The following is a 19,010-nucleotide window of genomic DNA, read 5'->3' as shown; positions in this document are numbered from 1 at the left end:
ACTGTACAAATGTACAAAAAAGGACTGTGAAAAGAAATAAGAATATAAAGGAACAAGTGCCTGTTACAAGTACAATTTTTTTTTTTTTTTTTTTTTTTAGTAGTTTTTTTTTTTTTTTTTTTTTTTTTTTTTAACAAAAAAAATACTTGTGATAGTAATAATGTTACTTTTTAATGTTAAAAAGGATTTCTAGTTTAATTAAATGCTGTTCTTTTGAACTTTCTATTTATCAAAGAATCCTGAAAAAATATATCCCCATTTCCATGGAAATTCAAGAACATTGGGTTTTCAACATTGATGATAATCAGAAATGTATCTTGAACAGCAAATCATCATATTAGAATGATTTCTGAAGGATCATGTGACACTGAAGACTGGAGTAATGATGCTGAAAATCCAGCTTTACCATCACAGGAACAAATTAGATTTTAAATTATATTACAATAGAAAAGTTAATTTAAATAATAATAATAATATTTCATAATTATACAGTTTTTACTGTATTTTCATCAAATAAATGCAATCTTGGTTTGTATAAGAGAGTTAAAAGTCGAAAAATCAAAAAAACATTCAAAATAATCTTACAGACCTAAACTTTTGAACACTGATGTACATTTATAGTTATAGGACAGATGTTTTTATGCAAATTACATTTTTTAAATCACTATGTGTGTTCTCTGGGAATTGAACCCATGACCTCTGTGCTACTGTTAGATGATCATTGACTTTGACGACAACATTCACACAAAAGCTGTGCTCAGATCCATTGCAATGACTTGTAATATACCAAAATACGATATTACGACACGTTTACAACACGCTGAAAGCACACAAAGTTTCCCTTTTTTGACCATAAAAGATAAAAGAAGTTAAATTGAGAGAAATGGCTGATGGAGTCATTTGGGACAGGACCACTGACACGTCAGAACCAGCTGTACACTCACAATCTTCAAAGACAATGTACACATCTTTCTTTGCAAATAAATGAGAACACTCAAAATGAATGGGTGGAGACAGAAGGCCAGCTCACCCCGCCTGCCCTACTATGATTGGCTTGATCCACACCACCCTCAGAGCTGGTTGGTCCGTGGCCCTGCAGCAAAGAGCAGGGTGACGTTGAGGTGGACCCTCCATCAACAGGTTCCTCCAGGCTGTGTGTGGCGCTCACAATGCCCCCCGGAGGACTGGATGATACAGTGCAACTGCTCACAGTCCACAGGCATGGATACTGACTGAAAATCACATGAGCTTATTCACTTACTGTTGGAAATATTGTCATATTGCCTAAGACTTAAAAGTGGGTTTTCCTTCTGACCTGCTGGCTCCAGGAGAGCTTGGAGCAGGCTGCACAGACAGCATCGCAGCAGGACCAGGAGGAGACACACCTGTCCATCCCTCGTGACCAGAGAACATTTGCACAGCACCTGGACTCAGATTCTCAGACAGAGACACTTCAAGGAAAAATGAGAAAACTGGAGTGAGTTAAAGAAAAAACTGACAACTAGAAGAACTTGAAGTGATACGATATGTAAACTATTTGTCAGTTTGGAGCTTGAGTATGGATCCCCATTTACTTTTATTATACAGTAATTAATGACTGGTGCATTTTTTAACATTTCTCCTTTTGTTTTACACAGGAGGAGGAAAGACATACAAGTTTGAAACATGATGGTGAGTGAACAATTACTTGATTTTGATTTTTAGATTAATTATTCCCTTAATATAGGGGCTCCAATTTGTTTTGTCAGCCAAACTCTTTGAACATAAAATACTTGGAAGTAACCCCAATATTTTAAGATAATATTTGACTAATTTAAAGACACATTTGTACATTTATGGTTCAATGATGACTGTTAATGGTCGCATGACATGCAAGTAAACATAATATTATATATATATATATATATATATATATATATATATATATATATATATATATTATTGTTTTATTGAATAATAATCATATTATTATTATTATTATTAATAATTATGATTCGTTTAAACGAATTATAAAAAATTAAGAAATATATTACTGTTATAAATTACAATTGTGCTGCAAAGTACAAAAAAATAATTATTTGATAATTATAACAATTTTATTTTACACTGCAAGTTACAATACTAATACTTATGTTTTAAATTCTTCTATTTCAAATTCAAAATCCACAAAAATTCAGAAAATTATGCAAATGTGAATATAAAAGAGAATCTAGTGCATACTGCGTTCACAAATGCATTAAACTCACAGCACATGCAGAAACAGAGTTTGTGAGAAGCCGCCTTTACGGTGAACCCCAAATTCAGTTTTATTAATTATTAGCTTTTCATCAGCATACAAACCCCCTGCATTTCCTTCATGTGGGAAACCCTATCTTTATACAAAAATAATGACATTCTGTAATTACAGATATGATTAAACTGCACTCTGTTAAATAACCTGAGTTATGGCCGTGGTGGTGATGATGGCGGGGCAGGTAGGGTGATGGGTACGGGGCTGCTCGGTGCCCATGCAGACCTGGGTAGTGTTTGTACCCATGGTGGGGAGTAAGCGGTAAACCTCCTGGGTATGGAAAGTTACCACCACTAGCAGAACACAGAGTGTCTGGATTTGATATGAACCATCCGCCTGCAACCAACAAGTAGACACCAATATGATTCACATAACAAGATGCTGTATATATTTCTTAAATACATCTACAGATCTGACAAAAACAGGAAAATGAATGACTAACAGTGCTGGATGCCCATATGCTGGTTTTCAGCTGGCAGTTCGAGATGATTCTTAAGATGGCTCCTATGGAGAGAAAAAGCTTCATGCATGAGACAAACCTCAAATATAGAATTAATATATCATAATGGTTAATACAAATAAATGAACCACATACACTATTGTTCAAGTTTGGGTTGGTAAGATTTTTTCATGTTTTTAAAAGAAGTCTTTTATTCTCATGTAACAAATTTATTCCTGTGATGCAAAGCTGAATTTTCAGCATCATTACTCCAGTCTTCAGTGTCACATTATCTTGAGAAATCATTCTAATATGCTGATTTGGTGCTCAGGAAACAGTTCTTATTGTTATTTGTTGAAAACAGCCGTGTTGCTTATTTTTGTGAAAACTGATACATTTTTCTTTCACAGAATTCTTTGATGATGAATCATTAGAAACTGATTCTTTAGTAACAACTAAATATCTTTATTGTCACTACTTTTTTTAAAGCATGTGTGCATTTATGGATGTATGCATTAATGCAAGTATTTAAAATACTGAATGGTATAGTGTATGCAAAGAGTATGTTATTATGAGTCGGTTTTTGACTTTTTTCCACTGTTTATATTCTTTTTAGGCAAATGTGACACCTGTCAGGTTTTTATTGGATGTACATCCTTTTACAGGTAAATATTTCATAATCTCTCTTATACTTTTACTCTTATTATGATACATCACTTCTAATTTCATCACATTTTCAAAGTATTCATATTTCACTTGTGTATGGACTGCGCTGGAAAAACCTACACACACACACACACACACACACACACACACACACATATATATATATATATTACTTAAATAGTAAAGTTTTATATCAAAATATTTGTAGTACTGCCTTTAATTTCTGTTAATTTAAAAAAAAGGCTGAAATCTTTCTTTTTCAATTGTCATGAATATAATGTAACAATCCAAAATACTACGGCCATAAAATATGCATTAATTATAAATGCATATTATTAAATTTTCTTTATGCAAAATATAATTTCTTTGGCCATACTTTATTAAGGTCCAACTCTCATTATTAACCATCTATTAAGTATAGCATTATCCTCAATAAAATCTTAATTTGCTGCTTCTTAATAATAGTTTGTAAGGTAGGTGTTAAGTTTAGGTATGGGGTTGGATTAAGGGATGTAAAATATGGTCATGCAGAATAAGGTATTAACGTATGCTTTAAAAGTATTAATAAACAGCCAATATGCTAGTGAAATGCATGCTGTTAAGCAAGTTAACAGTGAGAAATGGTCCCTAAACTAAAGTGTTACCATTTTTGGGAGGGTTAAACATGAGATTTACCCGTAATAGTTAAAATTTACACTGTATACTCTCAATTCAGTAGTGTTGTACCTCTGCTCTGGTGAAGTTATGACTATATTTACTGGAGAACAGTCATTCAGTACTCATTCCACCAACATTATTGTGTATATCTCACACATTCTTCACTGTAGCCGCTCAAAATCTCTCACTCTCACTTCACACTGCCTCTCCAACAAGCTCCTTTACTCACACACTCACTCGATTCAAAGCATAAACGTTTAATAATTGGTCGCTAATCATGGCTGATTTTCGCACAGTCATGCTAGCGTGACTAGCGCTAATGCCCGCTATGATATTATTATGAGTTGAAGTACACATTGTTAACTCGGTGAGAAAACTTATCTTCTGACACTGACGGTGTTTGTTGTTTAATGTCATTTAAACTAATTGTACCTTTCCTTCGCATAAAGCAAAGCCAAATCAAATGTACTTTACCTTAACTTCAGTTAACTTATAAATGAAAAAAAAAAGAATATAGTAATGATAAAATAAAACAAACACACATTACATATTTTAGATTTAGCAAAACATAAGCAAGCTTTATTTTAAGGGTACAGTTCATCCAGAAAGATGTGGGTGTATACTGTAGTGCACAAGTTGTATAGACTACTTTTAGGAGCTTGACTATTCACTTTCATTGCATGGGAAAGAGCAGCAACAACAACAAGACTTTTCAAGGGCTACAGTAGTAAGAAATGTGACCTGTTTTTTTTTTTTTTTTGGAATGACTAAATCACAGAATTTTCATTTTTGGATGAATTATCTCGTTAGACATGTTGAACTTAAATGTTTTGTGAAGATGCTCGAACCTCTTCATTCTGGTAGGCCGTTACAGCGATGAACTGAGTTTCTGTGAAAGAGATGTTGGTCACCATCCTGTGGCTGCCTCCTACACGAACAATGTGAATCTGAGGCTCGTACTTATGGAGAGAATTCAGCATGATCTGGACCAGGTAAACAGAACAGAAGAGAAAAGGGAAGTAAGAAGATTATTACAGAAGATCTATTAACACACCAACTTTAAAAATCCAGGTTCATACTGTACAAGTATATATTTTAAAATTAATTTTAAGGTATCAAACAGGATGCAAAACGGCAAAGGTTTTGAATGTAAAGAAGAATTACCAACACAGAATGAAATCCTTAGCATATTATACAACTGTTGTAAATGGGTATAATAATACATTTAATTTTTCAGTTATGAGTTACCCATAAATCCACAAACATTACATATCACATATTTTACATATAATATATGCATTTAATATATTTTAAAGTGTAATGTATTCCTGTTATGGTAAATCTGAATTTTCAGCATCATTACTCCAGTCTTCAGTGTCACATCATCCTTCAGAAATCATTCTAATATGCGGATTTACTGCTCAAGAAACATTTTTATAAGATTAAAGTTTTAATGTCAAATTAGTAGTTTAATGTCTAACTTTAATGATTCTAATTATAATGTCAACATCTTTGTATGAGGTTACCTGACATGGTGGCTATTTTGCAGTGCTGTATGGCAAAATGAAAACTGTTTTGATGGCTGTGTTAATTATTTTGACAGTACTAAACTTGGATAGTTCACCCAAAAATGAAAATTCTGTCATCATTTACTCACCCTCAAGTTGTTCCAAACCTGTATGACTTTCTTTTCTATTCTGCTGAACACAAAAGAAGATATTTTAAAGAATGTTGGTAACTAAATGGCTGATGGAAGCCACTGACATCCATAGTATTGTTTTCCAAACTATAGAAGTCAATGGCTGTTTGGTTACCAACATTCTTTAAAGGGGTCATATGATGTTGCTAAAAATAACATGATGTTGCTAAAAATAACATTATTTTGTGTATTTGGTGTAATGCAATGTGTTTATGCAGTTCAAGATTCACAAAAACACATTATTTTCCACATACTGTACATTATTGTTGCGCCTCTGAAACACATAGATTTTTACAAAGCTCATCGTTCTGAAAAGCGAGGTGTGCTCTGATTGTCCAGCTATCCAGTGCGTTGTGATTGGCCGAATTCTTCAAGCATGTGACGGAAATGTTACGCCCCTTACCATACTGTGATGCCGTGTCCCGGTGTGACGAGACAAAAACCAATAAAACCCATTACAAACAAGACATTTGTTGCATCCAGTGGGGACATAATTACTGATTATAATGACTTATACTGCCTTTTTACGCGTTGTGTTGCGTATCGCGACGCGTAAACAAAACCATGTCTGCATTTGTGATCGGAGAAATGACAAACAACAAGCGCTACTCTACACTGCTCAAAACTTGCGTTTGAATCAACAGTTGCAAATTCTTTAAATATGAAAAGTACTTACAGGCTGTGAGTCAGAAGCACCAGACTGTCCTTGCAAAGTTGGAATTGCCCCACTATATAGAAACAGCCTCTGTTTACAGCTGGTGTCCTGACATTTTATCCTACCCGTCAGATTTTCCTACCAGGGTTAACTGCGCATGCGCACAGCAATATCGCGTCCTTTTTCTCATGATAAACAACTATATTTAATGTATTTGCATCGCTGTAAGGGGTAGGTTTAGGGTTGGGGTAGGTTTAGACTTTAATAAAACACAATCTAATACTTAGAAAAAAAATATTTATTGCTGGTTTACTGTAAATGTATCCCTTATTGCTTCAACCGCGAATATAACACATAATTACTGTATTTGCATTACTCTAAAGGGTAGGTTTAGGGTTATGGTATGTGTAGATGTTAATAAAACCATAATTTTATCGGCAGCATTTTTTGGTTGTCGAATTGTACTACCCACTGTTTTAATGGGAGGTAGGAAAATCTGACAGCGTAGGACAAATCGACAGAAGCATTGTAGGCTACTCTCCCAGGAAAGAGTCTTCCATAAAATGTGCTATACACACTCTAATATTTGGGTCCAACTATTCTGGAACAGTGTTAATACAACTTAACTTAAATACAGCTTAACCACTGATTTCTAGTTGTGTCCTCTTTTGGAAGGCCAAACAAAGTAGTTTCACTTTCACAATGAAAGCAGCATCTCCACAACATGGTGGTGGCAGCAACAACACTACAGCGAGAATTAAAGTTACGCCTTCTTTCTTTGCGTGAACATTTTGGCAGCGTTATGCAAATCTGCCCACACAGTGACATAGACATGTGGGGGCATGTAAACGAGGTGTTTTAGGAGGGCGTGGACGAGTCTTAACTTTTATAAAGAATATCTTTTTGGGTTTGAGACTTTAGTCTTTGAAACTTTAGGGATCTTATTTATGCAACAGTTTGTAACACTCCAAAGAGAAAGGAAAACTTGAAACTGCATCATATGACCCCTTTAAAATATCATATTTTTGTGTTCAACAGCTGAAAGAACCTCATTTAGGTTTTGAGCAACTTGAGGGTGAGTAAATGATGACAGGATTTTCATTTTTGGGTGAACTATCCTACTAAGAGCAATAAGTCTAATCAAATAAGAATAAATGTAGACTGTTTTGTCAATACGTAATTATTTATGCCATAAAACAGTGGGATTACAATTGTGTCATAACATTCCAAGTCATCAGCTGAAAATTTGGACAGTAACACTATACTGTGTATTGGTAGGTCTTTACATTTAGATACAGCATTTTTTTGTGTGTGTGTGTGTGTGTGAAAAATTCTTCGGATGACTGCAGTGACCATATCAAGCACAAATAAATCTATGGACTGAATTCTGAGAAAGAGACGGATGGAGCGAGAGAGAAAAGCAGCAATTTTTTTACTCTAATTGGTAGATTACAATGACTGATGAGGGGCAGGTACTCATCTGCATGGCTACAGGGGACATAAAGGGCTTTGTGTGCTTTTCTGTCCCCGCTACCTTTTTTAATATGTTGCCTTTTTGAACATCTAAGGACTGATGGCTAAATTAATTTTGCATAGAAAAAACAGAGGTAATTACCATAATGTACAACTAACCACAGCAATTATTTCATTTAGAGCTGGTTCTCTCTCATCGTCCTCTCTGCTGCCAGCTCTGCGTTTAAAAACCCCGGTAAATAGGGAACAGACAGGAATAGAGGAGAAGAGGATGGGTGGCGGGGAGGGCGCGGGGAGGGGTCATGTAAATACCAATAATAATTTGGTGGCAGAGTCATACTCGAATGGAGCGGGCTGGAGCACCTCGCAGCAGCCCCGCTGAAAGCCAGGATGGCTAGCTGAAGTAGACCACTCTCTGTCCTGAACGGCAGGAAGTGCATTAAACGAGAAAAAAGTGGCAATTAAGAGCTGTTTATTCCTGTTTACATGCAGTCCCTGCTGAACAAAGGGGCTCCATAGGTGAAGTGGATGCAGAGGAGCGCACTAATTGTATAAATGCACACTTGAAATTTCCCCGTGGCAGCGCACAGGGTGATTAAAGGCAGGCCAAGACTCCTAAAAGCTACAGAAGCCTGTTTGGACACACAAGAGCCCAGAGAGGCTACTCAAGATTATGGAACGGATCACATACGGCATTACACACCTGCGTTACATGTGCAGGGGGCATTTTACAGGGAACGATTTAGTTGAGAAATTGGCCGAAGAAAGTGGAGTGGGAACTTATGTGTGTCTGGTATGTGTCAGCATGTAAGCACCTGACCACCTCCGTTGAGTTTGTTGGTTAGTTTGACTTTGTTGAAGGACACCGGGGCCTTCATCCAGTGGGCACCGAAGTTGGGCGAGTCGGGGTGGATGTAGACGCAGCTGTGACTGTGAGGCTCAGGTTTGCCCGCAGGGACCCACTCGCCGTTCACATACTTCCAGCGGTGACCGTCTGCAGGGCTGAAGTCCAGCAGGAATGAATACATGGCGTTGGGATCCAGACCCGTCACGCCGACTTTCAGAACTGGAAACATCCTCTTACAAAAGGACAGAAGAATGCTTACTGAATCTCCAAAAAAAAAAAAAAAAATGCTTTTTCAAAGCTGTAAATAAAACGAGGGTTACCAGAGTTTGTTTACAAGGAAATACTATTTCAGTCTTTCTACTTCAAAATTTCCCATTTAAATCAACATGTAGTTTCTTGGTAATTATTTGTGAAATTTACTAGGAATTTGTGAAAAGTGTTTCTGAACCAGTTGTACACTCTTAAAATACAGATTCTTTATTGGCATTGATGGTTCATTGCACAAAAGATTCTTTCACTCTTAAAAAAAAGTGCTTCCAAAAGGGGTTTTCAAAGCAATGCCTAAGAAGAACCATTTTGAACCTTAACAGTTCTTAAAAAAACCACCTATTTCTTCTCAGTGTAAAAAACATTTTAATAATCAAAAGAACATTTTTCCACTAAAAAGAACCTTTCGTGGAACAAAAAGATTCTGTGGATGTTAAAGGTTCTTCATGGAACCATCAATGCCAGTAAAGAACTTTTATATTTAAGAGTGTTCTTCAGATTATTACAATGTTTGTTACACTAAAAATGGTGCACTGGAAGGTTCTTTGGGGAACCCAAAATGATTCTACAAAACAAAAAACAAGACATTTTTCAAAGTATCTTATTTTATAAGTGTAGGAAAAAACTTTTGAAACATCTTTATTTAATTTTCTTTTCTTTTTTGTCCATACAATGAAAGTCAAGGTCAACTGACATTGACCAATACACATCTTCTTTTGTTTTCCACAAAAAGAAGAATCAAAGATTTTACATTTCTGGATTTTACATTTTTACATCTCTTACATTTTTACATCTCTTTAAGACACAAAATCAAATTCAATCTGTCCAAAAACTGTCACACACTCACATACATGATTAAAAAGTTATCCCCAACAATGATTCACACTGCCTGCCAAAACTCTACAAGCACGAACTTCATGAGAGGTTGGATGCTAGTCATTTTCCACTTTTTTCCCCCATGATTATTTTTTATGGATGAGAACACGTTTAAGAGGGGCTGCAAATGGAAGGACACCCACCTGCAGAGCTGACCTGTAACTACTGAATGAGTTGGTCAAGTCACCCTTCAGCTCGATAACACCACAACAAGCCTTTTCAATTAAATTAATCTGCCTGTTCCAAAAAACATAAAAACACCACCATGTGCCAATACCAGCAACACAACATGATCAACCTGCCTAAACAGGAACATTGTTTGATTTTATTAATTGATAACACTTCTAAAAAAAAAAAAACAACACCAAAACTACAACTGAAAATTTAATAAACATTTTCATAAGGATTAAGACTAACATAATTGTTTTTAAAGTTTAGATTCAAACTCAAATCACATTGACATTTTTCTGTTCTCTTTAGAAACAATATTACAGTCCATTTTATGTTTACACTGGCCCCTAAGAGTTTTAAGATACCCAAGTAACATTTAAGATTGCTTGAATGTCATTGCAATGGCATCTGCAAATCCCCTTTTTGTCCATGACAAACTTTTTGATCCAATTTTGAAAAATTTAATTGAAGCAGGTTTTTTTTTTTTTTTTAAAGTATAGTATAAATATTGTTTAATCATTTAAAAACCTAATAAATAAGCTATCTTTTGTGGAACGTTTTGCTTTAAAGTGTTTGCTATCTTGCTTTAAAATAAATATCACTTGATTTGATATATTGTTAAATAATGCAAACACATTATAATGAATCATAACCTACTAACTTCAGTGTCCAAATATTTTTGGGAACATTTTATATACCTGTTAAAAAAAATCAAAAAATTGTCTAAATTTGATAAACATTTGACAAATTAATAAACATTTTCATAAGGATTAAGACTAACACAATTGTTTTTAAAGTTTAGATTCAAACCATCACATTGACGGGAATACCATATTTCTTTACTAATCTTTATACTAATTATATATATATTTAGTGTGTGTGTGTGTGTGTATATATATATATATATATATATATATATATATATATATATATATATATAGATATATATAAAACCTAATTTTCTTACACAACACGAATTAAATAGTATATAATTATAACCACGTCCTTTAATGTATAAACAATAAAAACTTGTAATTTACTTGAATGTAAGAATTTGAATGTAATTTGTGAAAAATAAATCCGTAAGTTCGAGTAAACGTCACGAACCTGTTATCTAGCAGATTCTGTGCAAAACAAATGTTATTAATTAATATTAACAAACACCACTGCTTAATCAAGACTTTTACAACTTTGGCATCAGGTTGACAGTGGCTCACCTGCCGTTCTTGGTCACAATCATCTCGTTGGTCACTTCTTTGAATTTCCTCCAGAGTTCGGAATCTTCCAGGGTGACTTTGAGCTGTTTCTCAGTGGGGTCTCCCTTCTCTCGGCCGGCCTGTAACTCGCTCTCCACGACGCTCAGCAGTCTGGTGATGCAGCAGTCGTTGCTGCCCCGAGCACCGGTCACCGCGCCGCCGCTCCTCAGCTCTTCCTCCACCTTCATGAGTGACGGGCAAATCTCACACGCGCTTGACAAGTACAAAAGAACTGGACTTTAACTTTAGCTTTCTAGAATTTTTGAGAAGATTTAGAAGTAACGTTGTGCCTAACAAAACTTTTGGACGGCTTCAATCATAAAAGAAACACGACTCTCTTTATTACTCTAGCAGTGTGTGTGTGTTTGATCTGTACCTTCAGCTCTCTGCGACCACCTGTTCTTATGACCGGAGTCTAAACGTGCAGTCACGTGGGCTTCTCCAATTAAGTGATTCTTTCACAACCCATTGTTTTCAGTTCAAAACCCACTTTAATGTTCTACATTCGTGGTTTTTTTTTTCAGTCTTCACATTTATATTTAGGAAATATTATGCTGTTTAAATAACAGGAAAAACCTAGGCAGAAAGTTCAAAGGAAACTTACAGGCATAACGCTTCAGAGAGACAAATAAAGGTATGATAAACCCTACCTTAACTCAAGCAAAAGAATGATAAACATGATGGTCAATCACGCTCCGGATTTGTTTTATGCATATATAGGCTACTGCAAATATATAAATGACTTCGAGGTTCTTCTGCTTTTTCAGAACCATGGACAGCTCGTAATTTTTATTTTTGAGTGTGTGTGTGTAAAATGTATCAAAATTGTAAATGTATCAACGGCGTGATGTAGTTATTTAAAAATACATATCACTTAAAAAACACTTGAGTACAGCTCCTTTAGTATGTTTCCAATTTCTTGAAATAGTTATTTGGATTTTTATTTTTTCCCCCTTTTCTTTACGGCTTAAAACTGTCAAGAGAAAAAAAATATTTAAAAGATCTTGAATGATTGTCCAATAACTAGAATACACAATAAACTTATTATTATTATTTGTCATCTGACGATAGAACACAAAGCTCCCCTTCTGAATGTTTATCTTTTAGATTATCACATATTTGTGCCTTTTAATAATAGGACGTCTTGCTCGGGTCAAACCGAAATACTGATATAGTCATGACAATTTTAAATAAAAATAATTGAATGCAAATACATCTTAGCACGAGTTTTAAACTTATATATACATGTATGAAGCATCAGAAGATCCACTGTGATTCACAAGATGGACTCATATGTGAGGGCGTAAATAAGGGCATACTGTCCAAGAGCTTTAGTATTGTGGAAGCCATGTGGAGCAGAAATCAAATACTGGATGTTCTCTGCAGCGGGCGAGAATGAACGGAAACTCGATCCAGAGACCGGCGCCCTAATCACAGAGCCACGCGCATGGAGATTAGAGGATTCAAAGAGTTTAAATCCGAGAAAAAGAGTCTCATTAGCGGAGAATCCGCCGGCATATCAAACATCAGCAAACCAACCCTCCCTGACCTTTCACTAGCAGAGATGACTTACGCACATCAGTCAACTCATACAAGTCTCACAGATGCATTGTGGGACGGGGCTTCTTAAACGACAGCACGTAAGTACTTATCATTTACAATACTGTAGGATGCACTCACGTGAAAATCTAAGTAAAACTAGAATAAGAGAAGAGAAATTGATTCACGTAGACTAAATGAATCTGAATAACTTTTAATAGCATCGATTGTTATAATGTCCATACAGTAGCAGTAACAATTCTTAAACACCTCAGACATAAATTGCAAATTTATATAATGAAACAAACATGGGCAAATAATCATCATGATGTAGGGAAAATTTCCATTTTGTCACAAAATAATTCTGAATGTATATTTCAGTCACAAAAATATTTTTGTACATATAAATAAAATTAATCTCTGCAGTGAATATATCAGCAGACATTTAAAAAGACAACAAGGAGGAAAACCACCACTGTCATTTTTGAAATTAATACAGTTAAAAGGAAATGTGTCTGACATGATTTGAAAATATAAGGACAGGCATAATAACATTAATCAGAAAAAGCCACATAATTTTACTCCTGAATGCAAAGAAAGAAAGAGTTGTTTGAAGACAAATGGACCATAAAAATATACATTGGCACCCTAATGAGAGTTTAATATTTGACTTATCTAATAAGATAACAATAAGTAATAAGACATTTCTGTCATCCTTTTACTTACCTATAATAGATAACTTCTGAACTAAAATATAGTTGGATCAATTATTTAGAAAGCCCTTCATCATTGTCTTATTCTAGCAGAAGAAGTAATAAACATAAATCCTAAAAAAACTGCAAACACTGGTTACATTTCTACCCAATCTAATCCTTAAGTAATCATTGGATGACGGCAGAGAGGAAGGCACGTAGGAACGAATTAAGCAATTACACAGCAGTTAAATGTAAAAGAAGATGCTCAATCTCGCTGCACCAAACATGTCACTATAGGGCAGTGTTTAAAACTCAACCACTTACCTAATTAGATTGTTTCATTCTTCATATTTCCCTACTTGAATGTAAAGCACAGTTGTGTGTGTGTGTGTGGGAGAGAGAGAGAGTACTTGTCTGTGTGTGCTTGTTCACACAGATGAAGAGTGTCCATCCGTTGGGGAGAGTAAGGGGAGCCTGTAGTGTGGTGAGGTGTCTGTGCCAGGCTGCAGAGTGAGTACATGAGTGGCATTGAAGGCAGCACCGAAGCTGGAGCCAAAGCAGCATACAGAGAGACAGCCAAGGCCAAATGTAGAGGCATCTCACTTGAAGCACGCGGAGAACAACTTAATAATTGCATCCCTACATAAAAACAAACAGCCAAAGGTAAACAAACGCCAAAGCCAAAAAACAGATGATTAAAAGTGCCTTTTTTGGCTGTGACAGAATTTTGATTTTAGTCTATAAAGCAATTACATGAATTTTTAAACTCAATAGGCACTTAAATTGCAAAACCAATATTTCAAAATGGAAATAGCTGATTTTAACAATTTTACATGTATAAAATAATTTAATTAGTCCAGTGAAAGTCTTTGACATCCGCATTTTTTTTATTTTGCTATATCACTTAGCTAATTTATTTGTAATTTGTCTCCTCAAGTGACTGTCGATCTGTGTCAACAGCATTTTTTTTTAATGTATGGTTTTGAAAATATAAAGAAACCCACCTTGCAAAAGGAATGTAGGATAAGCTATACCTGTGAAATAAAAGGGATACAATTTAAACAGATACAAATAAAAAATCGTAAGCTACATTTCCCTCTCTTATGTTTTATGGGAACTTTTAATAGACATAATGAATTAATACTGTACAAGAATATTCTATCTTCTATCCCTAACTCATTCCTAACCTTAACCCTCACAAATAATTTGCATTTGTACAATTTCAATCAATCCATCCATCCAGTGTGATTTTTAATGCTGCCTTCCTCACGGGGACCAAAAAATGTCCCCACAATATAAAGAATTCCAACCTGATCTCACAGCAATTTGTACATATTCTAATTAGCATATTTTGTGAAAAAAATATGTTTTTCATGAGGTTTCAAATTCATAGGAATTCATACAAATGACCACCCCTAAACCTACAGAAATTTACAGAAAATGTATTAAATTGAATGAGCGAGGTCGTACGAATTAACCACCTCATAAAATATGAACAAATTGGTCGTGAGAGCGAAACTGGTCATGAGAGTGTTGAAAAATTCAGGTTTTAATGTCCTTGTGCGGACATTTGATCACCATGACAAAGGGTTTTACACACGCACACAAAACTCATTACAATTTAATATGGAATAACAGCAGCATTCACTGCATTACTTGTGTTTTTGTTATTATAGCTACCAGAGCAGGGCCACTATTGCCCTAGTTTTATAGCTTCTTGATAAGAATGTCTGTTAAATATCTCCAGTGTAGATACACTATACAAACACTGTCCATGTTAGCATGGATTTAAAGGTGCTGTAGCAAACTTGAGCCATTCTGGAACTTCTGATAGACTATCTGTATTACACACATCCCCTCTTTCCAAAACCCACCCACTGAGACCACTGTAATCAGAGATGGAGCAAAGAAGAGAGCAGAAGAACATCATCTCAATGCTTGCAAAATCAAGTGGCAAAATTGCATTCTGGTGCTCAAATTCAAAGATCCACTTCAACTCTCATTCCCATCAAAAACCAACCAACTCATAGACAAATCAACCCATGAAAATTTTGAAAACAACACCCAAAACATCAAACTAGGTCAGACATGGAGCCCATGACCAATCTAAAACATCCAAATATAAATTTGTTACCCATTCTCAATGGAAAAGTGCCAAAAAAACATTGCTAAAAAAAAAAAAAAAGTTGCCCAGCAGAATTGCTCAAAAAAGTTGTCCCGTGTGTCATCAGCCTCAGACTCCTGCTTTAAATATATGGGCCCACTGAAAGCACAAATTAACTTCTGAAAGCTTTACAAAGCCCTGGGCCATCACAGAGACAGGTGTGAAATTTAAGGATGCCAATTACAGTGATATCTCTCAGATAATAATGCCAGTCCATTAAAAAGAAAACATATCACTTACAGCAATTCATGGTTCAAAGTTCAAGGTTTTTTATTGTCTTATATCACTGGTGTTCTCACTTTCACTCATTCTTATATATACACATTTATGTTTGTGTGTATTTGTACACATACTCCATATATACAATTACAACATTTATACAGTCATACATAAAAGAACTATGGCTGGTATCTTACCATGTAAAGGCCAAAAACTGGAGGATACAGAACAGCAGAGCAAGGCCTTTGTTCTTCCACTAAATACAAAAACAAAGAAATTAAAAAGATATGGAAAGGAAACAATTACTTATCATAATAAACATGCAGATTTACACACTGTGTTACATAACACATTATGACACCAATTTTATAAGCATAACAAAACAAAATCATGCTAATTAAGAAACCCACTTACCCAAAAAGCAGCACAGAAGGTTAGCACCAGGCATGTCTTTAAAACAACAAATGTGTTTGGTTTACAGAAAAAGGAAAAAGACCAATTAGGGAATTTTATAAAACACTGAATCTCTCTGTGCATTAGTATATGATATCTGAATATGTATGTGTGCTCTCACAATCATAATGCCAGTTGCCAGAGCTCTCGTCTTGTCGCACATCCTCTTGAGTTGCTTTAATGGACCCGTTAAGAACATTGTGCTGAAAACAATCCACACCCAAGAGACCTCAGGATAGACTTACAGATTGTCACAGGTGCTACAAATCACTGCGAACATGGGTCAATCTGTGACATTGCATTTTTCTATTAATTTATTCACAAATGCTTTAACATGCTGTAAATGTTTAACATTCAACATTTACAGAGGTGGTGAACGTCTTAAATCTCTAAAATATTTTTTTTGATATATATTTGGGGACATATTACATGAAAAGGCTGAAAAATGGGCATAATCTTTGATTATTATTTCATATTGTAATTTTGTTTTTACCTAGTTCTCATATGATTAGACAAAATTCTGGAGTTTGTATTTTTTGTAGGGTTGCATGATAAATATCTGCCGAAAATTAATGCACATCACATCAGTAAAGCCGGTTCTCTAATCAGCGGTAAATTCCATCACTTGCGTGATTTCACAAAGAGCAGCTGTTACTACACAGAGCCGTTGTTAACTGACAAGCTTGGGGGGAAGTTGTGGCCTAGTGGCTAGAGAGTTTGACTCCTAACCCTAAGGTTGTGGGTTCGAGTCTTGGGCTGGCTATACCACGACTGAGGTGCCCTTGAGCAAGGCACCGAACCCCCAACTGCTCCCCGGGCACCGCAGCATAAATGGATGCCCACTGCTCCAGGTGTGTGTTCACGGTGTGTGTGTTCACTGCTGTGTGTGTGCACTTTGGAGGGGTTGAATGTGTTTGGGTCACCATACTTGGCTGTATGTCACGTCACTTTCACTTTAAATCCACGCTGATAATGAACGTGGATTCATACAATTTTGCAGCTTGTACAATTTCAATCAATCCATCCATCCATCCAGTGTGATTTTTTTGCTCCCAGAAATCATGCACCTGATGGAATTTACAGCTGATTAGAGAACCGGCTTTACTGACGAGATGCGCATTAATTATCGGCCGATATTTATCGTGCACTCCTAATTTTTTGAGCCATTAAAACAGATTTGTGGTCTCTCAGACATAAAACGTAAAAAAAAAAGTTTAGGTTTTTAAATGTCAAATGGTATAAACCCAAGATATTTGTATAACCCTTCATGATATTAAAAATTAAATTAAAAACACACTTTCTTTTTAATACAATTTAGAGGTTTGCAATCACTCATTTATGTGATAAGGAAAATATTTGATTACTTTTAATTTTACTGTAAAAAATGATAACAAAATTGTGAATAAAACAAAGATTACTTGAGTACGTTTTACAAGAAAATACTATTTGTTTTCTGCTTCATTTTATGTTTAACTCAATGTTATTTGCAGTTTCTTTGTAATTATTTGTAAACTTCACTAGCAATTTCTCAGTGAAATTTGACTTTTTTTTTCAGTGTGCTTGTATCAATTGATATTTCAAAGTCACTTATTAATCAATTTGTTAAAAAAAGGTGTTCTTCAACTCAAACATCCGTATTTGTCACTGACCACATGCCAATGCAAACATGGTGTACCATTATAAACAATGTAGCCAGTGACACACCTTGGGTGAAATAATATCAAAGGTTGACAGAGGAAAGCTGTATGACTCACCTTAAAAGAGAAGCAATATTACCTAAACTGTAAAAGACTGCAAAGAGTGTCAGTCCGTTTCTGGGCACCCAAAGCAAGCAGGTTCCCTGAATGACAAAGTAAGGAAAGAGTAGACGTTTGGCTGTTGTATGTACAATTAAAATAAATCGATATAACACGATTGGTGGACTCGTCTTACCAAAACTGAACACAAGACGCCAGCCACAAAACACGCGAGGAATCCCTTGACGCGCGTGCCCCATCCCAGTGTTGATGCTTCATTCGCTTCCTAAAACAGCGTGTATATATTCATGTTCACCATAAGAGATCTAAATCCATTTGATATTCATAAACAGGCAGATATTAAGCTTTTGCTAATGACAGTCACGTAAGCACATGCACGCAACGAAACAAGTAGCAAAAGTCTAGATTCGAATTCAAAACGATACCTCATCACTCTGTAAACATAATTAGACGTAACAACATTAAGTTCTTACTCAAGTGTAATGCAGTATACTGTTAAACGCAACTAACGTTACCTGCAGTATGTTGAGATCGTCATTGCCATCTTGGCCACTCAAAACTTTCTTTAATTTGTCCATAAAGGTTCAGGTTGATGGGGTTTTTAAAAACAACCCCAAAAAAAAGACGTCGCAAGTTGAAAATACTGTCTCGAAGCGACTTCGGTCAAGTAAATATGTATCGATTCGTTCCCTTTCCTGTTTGAAAGTGTAACAGGTGCATTCGATGACTTCCGTGTGTAGCCACGGCAACGATCACACGACGTCATTACGTTCGACGTTCTGAATCGGCATGTTTTGTTTGCTTTCGTTGTTTAATCTTTAATACGCTCGCATTTTGTATTACATTCACACCGATGGTATAAAGTAGGTATCAAGATGTTTCTAGAC

The 19,010-nt window shown here is 35.4% G+C and overlaps 2 protein-coding genes across 2 annotated transcripts; both read right to left on the bottom strand.

Moving 5' to 3' along the window:
- Window positions 1-595: 595 nt before the first annotated feature.
- On the bottom strand, window positions 596-12,063 carry LOC109092466 (T-box transcription factor TBX19-like). Its single transcript, XM_042754953.1, is given in 8 exon segments — window positions 596-1,232; window positions 1,316-1,451; window positions 2,438-2,626; window positions 2,733-2,794; window positions 4,485-4,538; window positions 4,893-5,035; window positions 8,695-8,959; window positions 11,258-12,063. Coding segments are annotated over 8 exon segments (1,314 nt in total). The 5' UTR covers window positions 11,485-12,063; the 3' UTR covers window positions 596-994.
- A 970-nt stretch (window positions 12,064-13,033) lies between these two features.
- LOC109092178 (vesicle transport protein SFT2B-like) lies at window positions 13,034-18,883 on the bottom strand. Its single transcript, XM_042754952.1, has 8 exons — window positions 18,639-18,883; window positions 18,299-18,388; window positions 18,121-18,206; window positions 16,488-16,569; window positions 16,328-16,363; window positions 16,111-16,169; window positions 14,535-14,564; window positions 13,034-14,169 (listed from the first exon to the last, which is right to left on the bottom strand). Exons 1-8 carry the CDS (start codon window positions 18,699-18,701, stop codon window positions 14,130-14,132), a joined length of 486 nt encoding a protein of 161 aa, XP_042610886.1. The 5' UTR covers window positions 18,702-18,883; the 3' UTR covers window positions 13,034-14,129.
- Window positions 18,884-19,010: the final 127 nt, after the last annotated feature.

This window comes from Cyprinus carpio, unplaced genomic scaffold, assembly GCF_018340385.1.
Source record: "Cyprinus carpio isolate SPL01 unplaced genomic scaffold, ASM1834038v1 S000006624, whole genome shotgun sequence".
In the NCBI taxonomy this organism is placed as follows: Eukaryota; Metazoa; Chordata; class Actinopteri; order Cypriniformes; family Cyprinidae; genus Cyprinus; species Cyprinus carpio.
The sequence above is the reverse complement of the archived record's forward strand: the minus strand, read 5'-3'. Positions and strand labels throughout refer to the sequence as shown.

Coding starts and splice junctions, on each gene's coding strand:
- LOC109092178 (XM_042754952.1), bottom strand. CDS start 18,701: ATGGACAAATTAAAGAAAGTTTTGAGTGGCCAAGATGGCAATGACGAT. Junction 18,389..18,638: donor ACGATCTCAACATACTGCAG/GTAACGTTAGTT, acceptor ACGCTGTTTTAG/GAAGCGAATGAAGCATCAAC. Junction 14,170..14,534: donor TCCTACATTCCTTTTGCAAG/GTGGGTTTCTTT, acceptor GTTTTTATGTAG/GGATGCAATTATTAAGTTGT.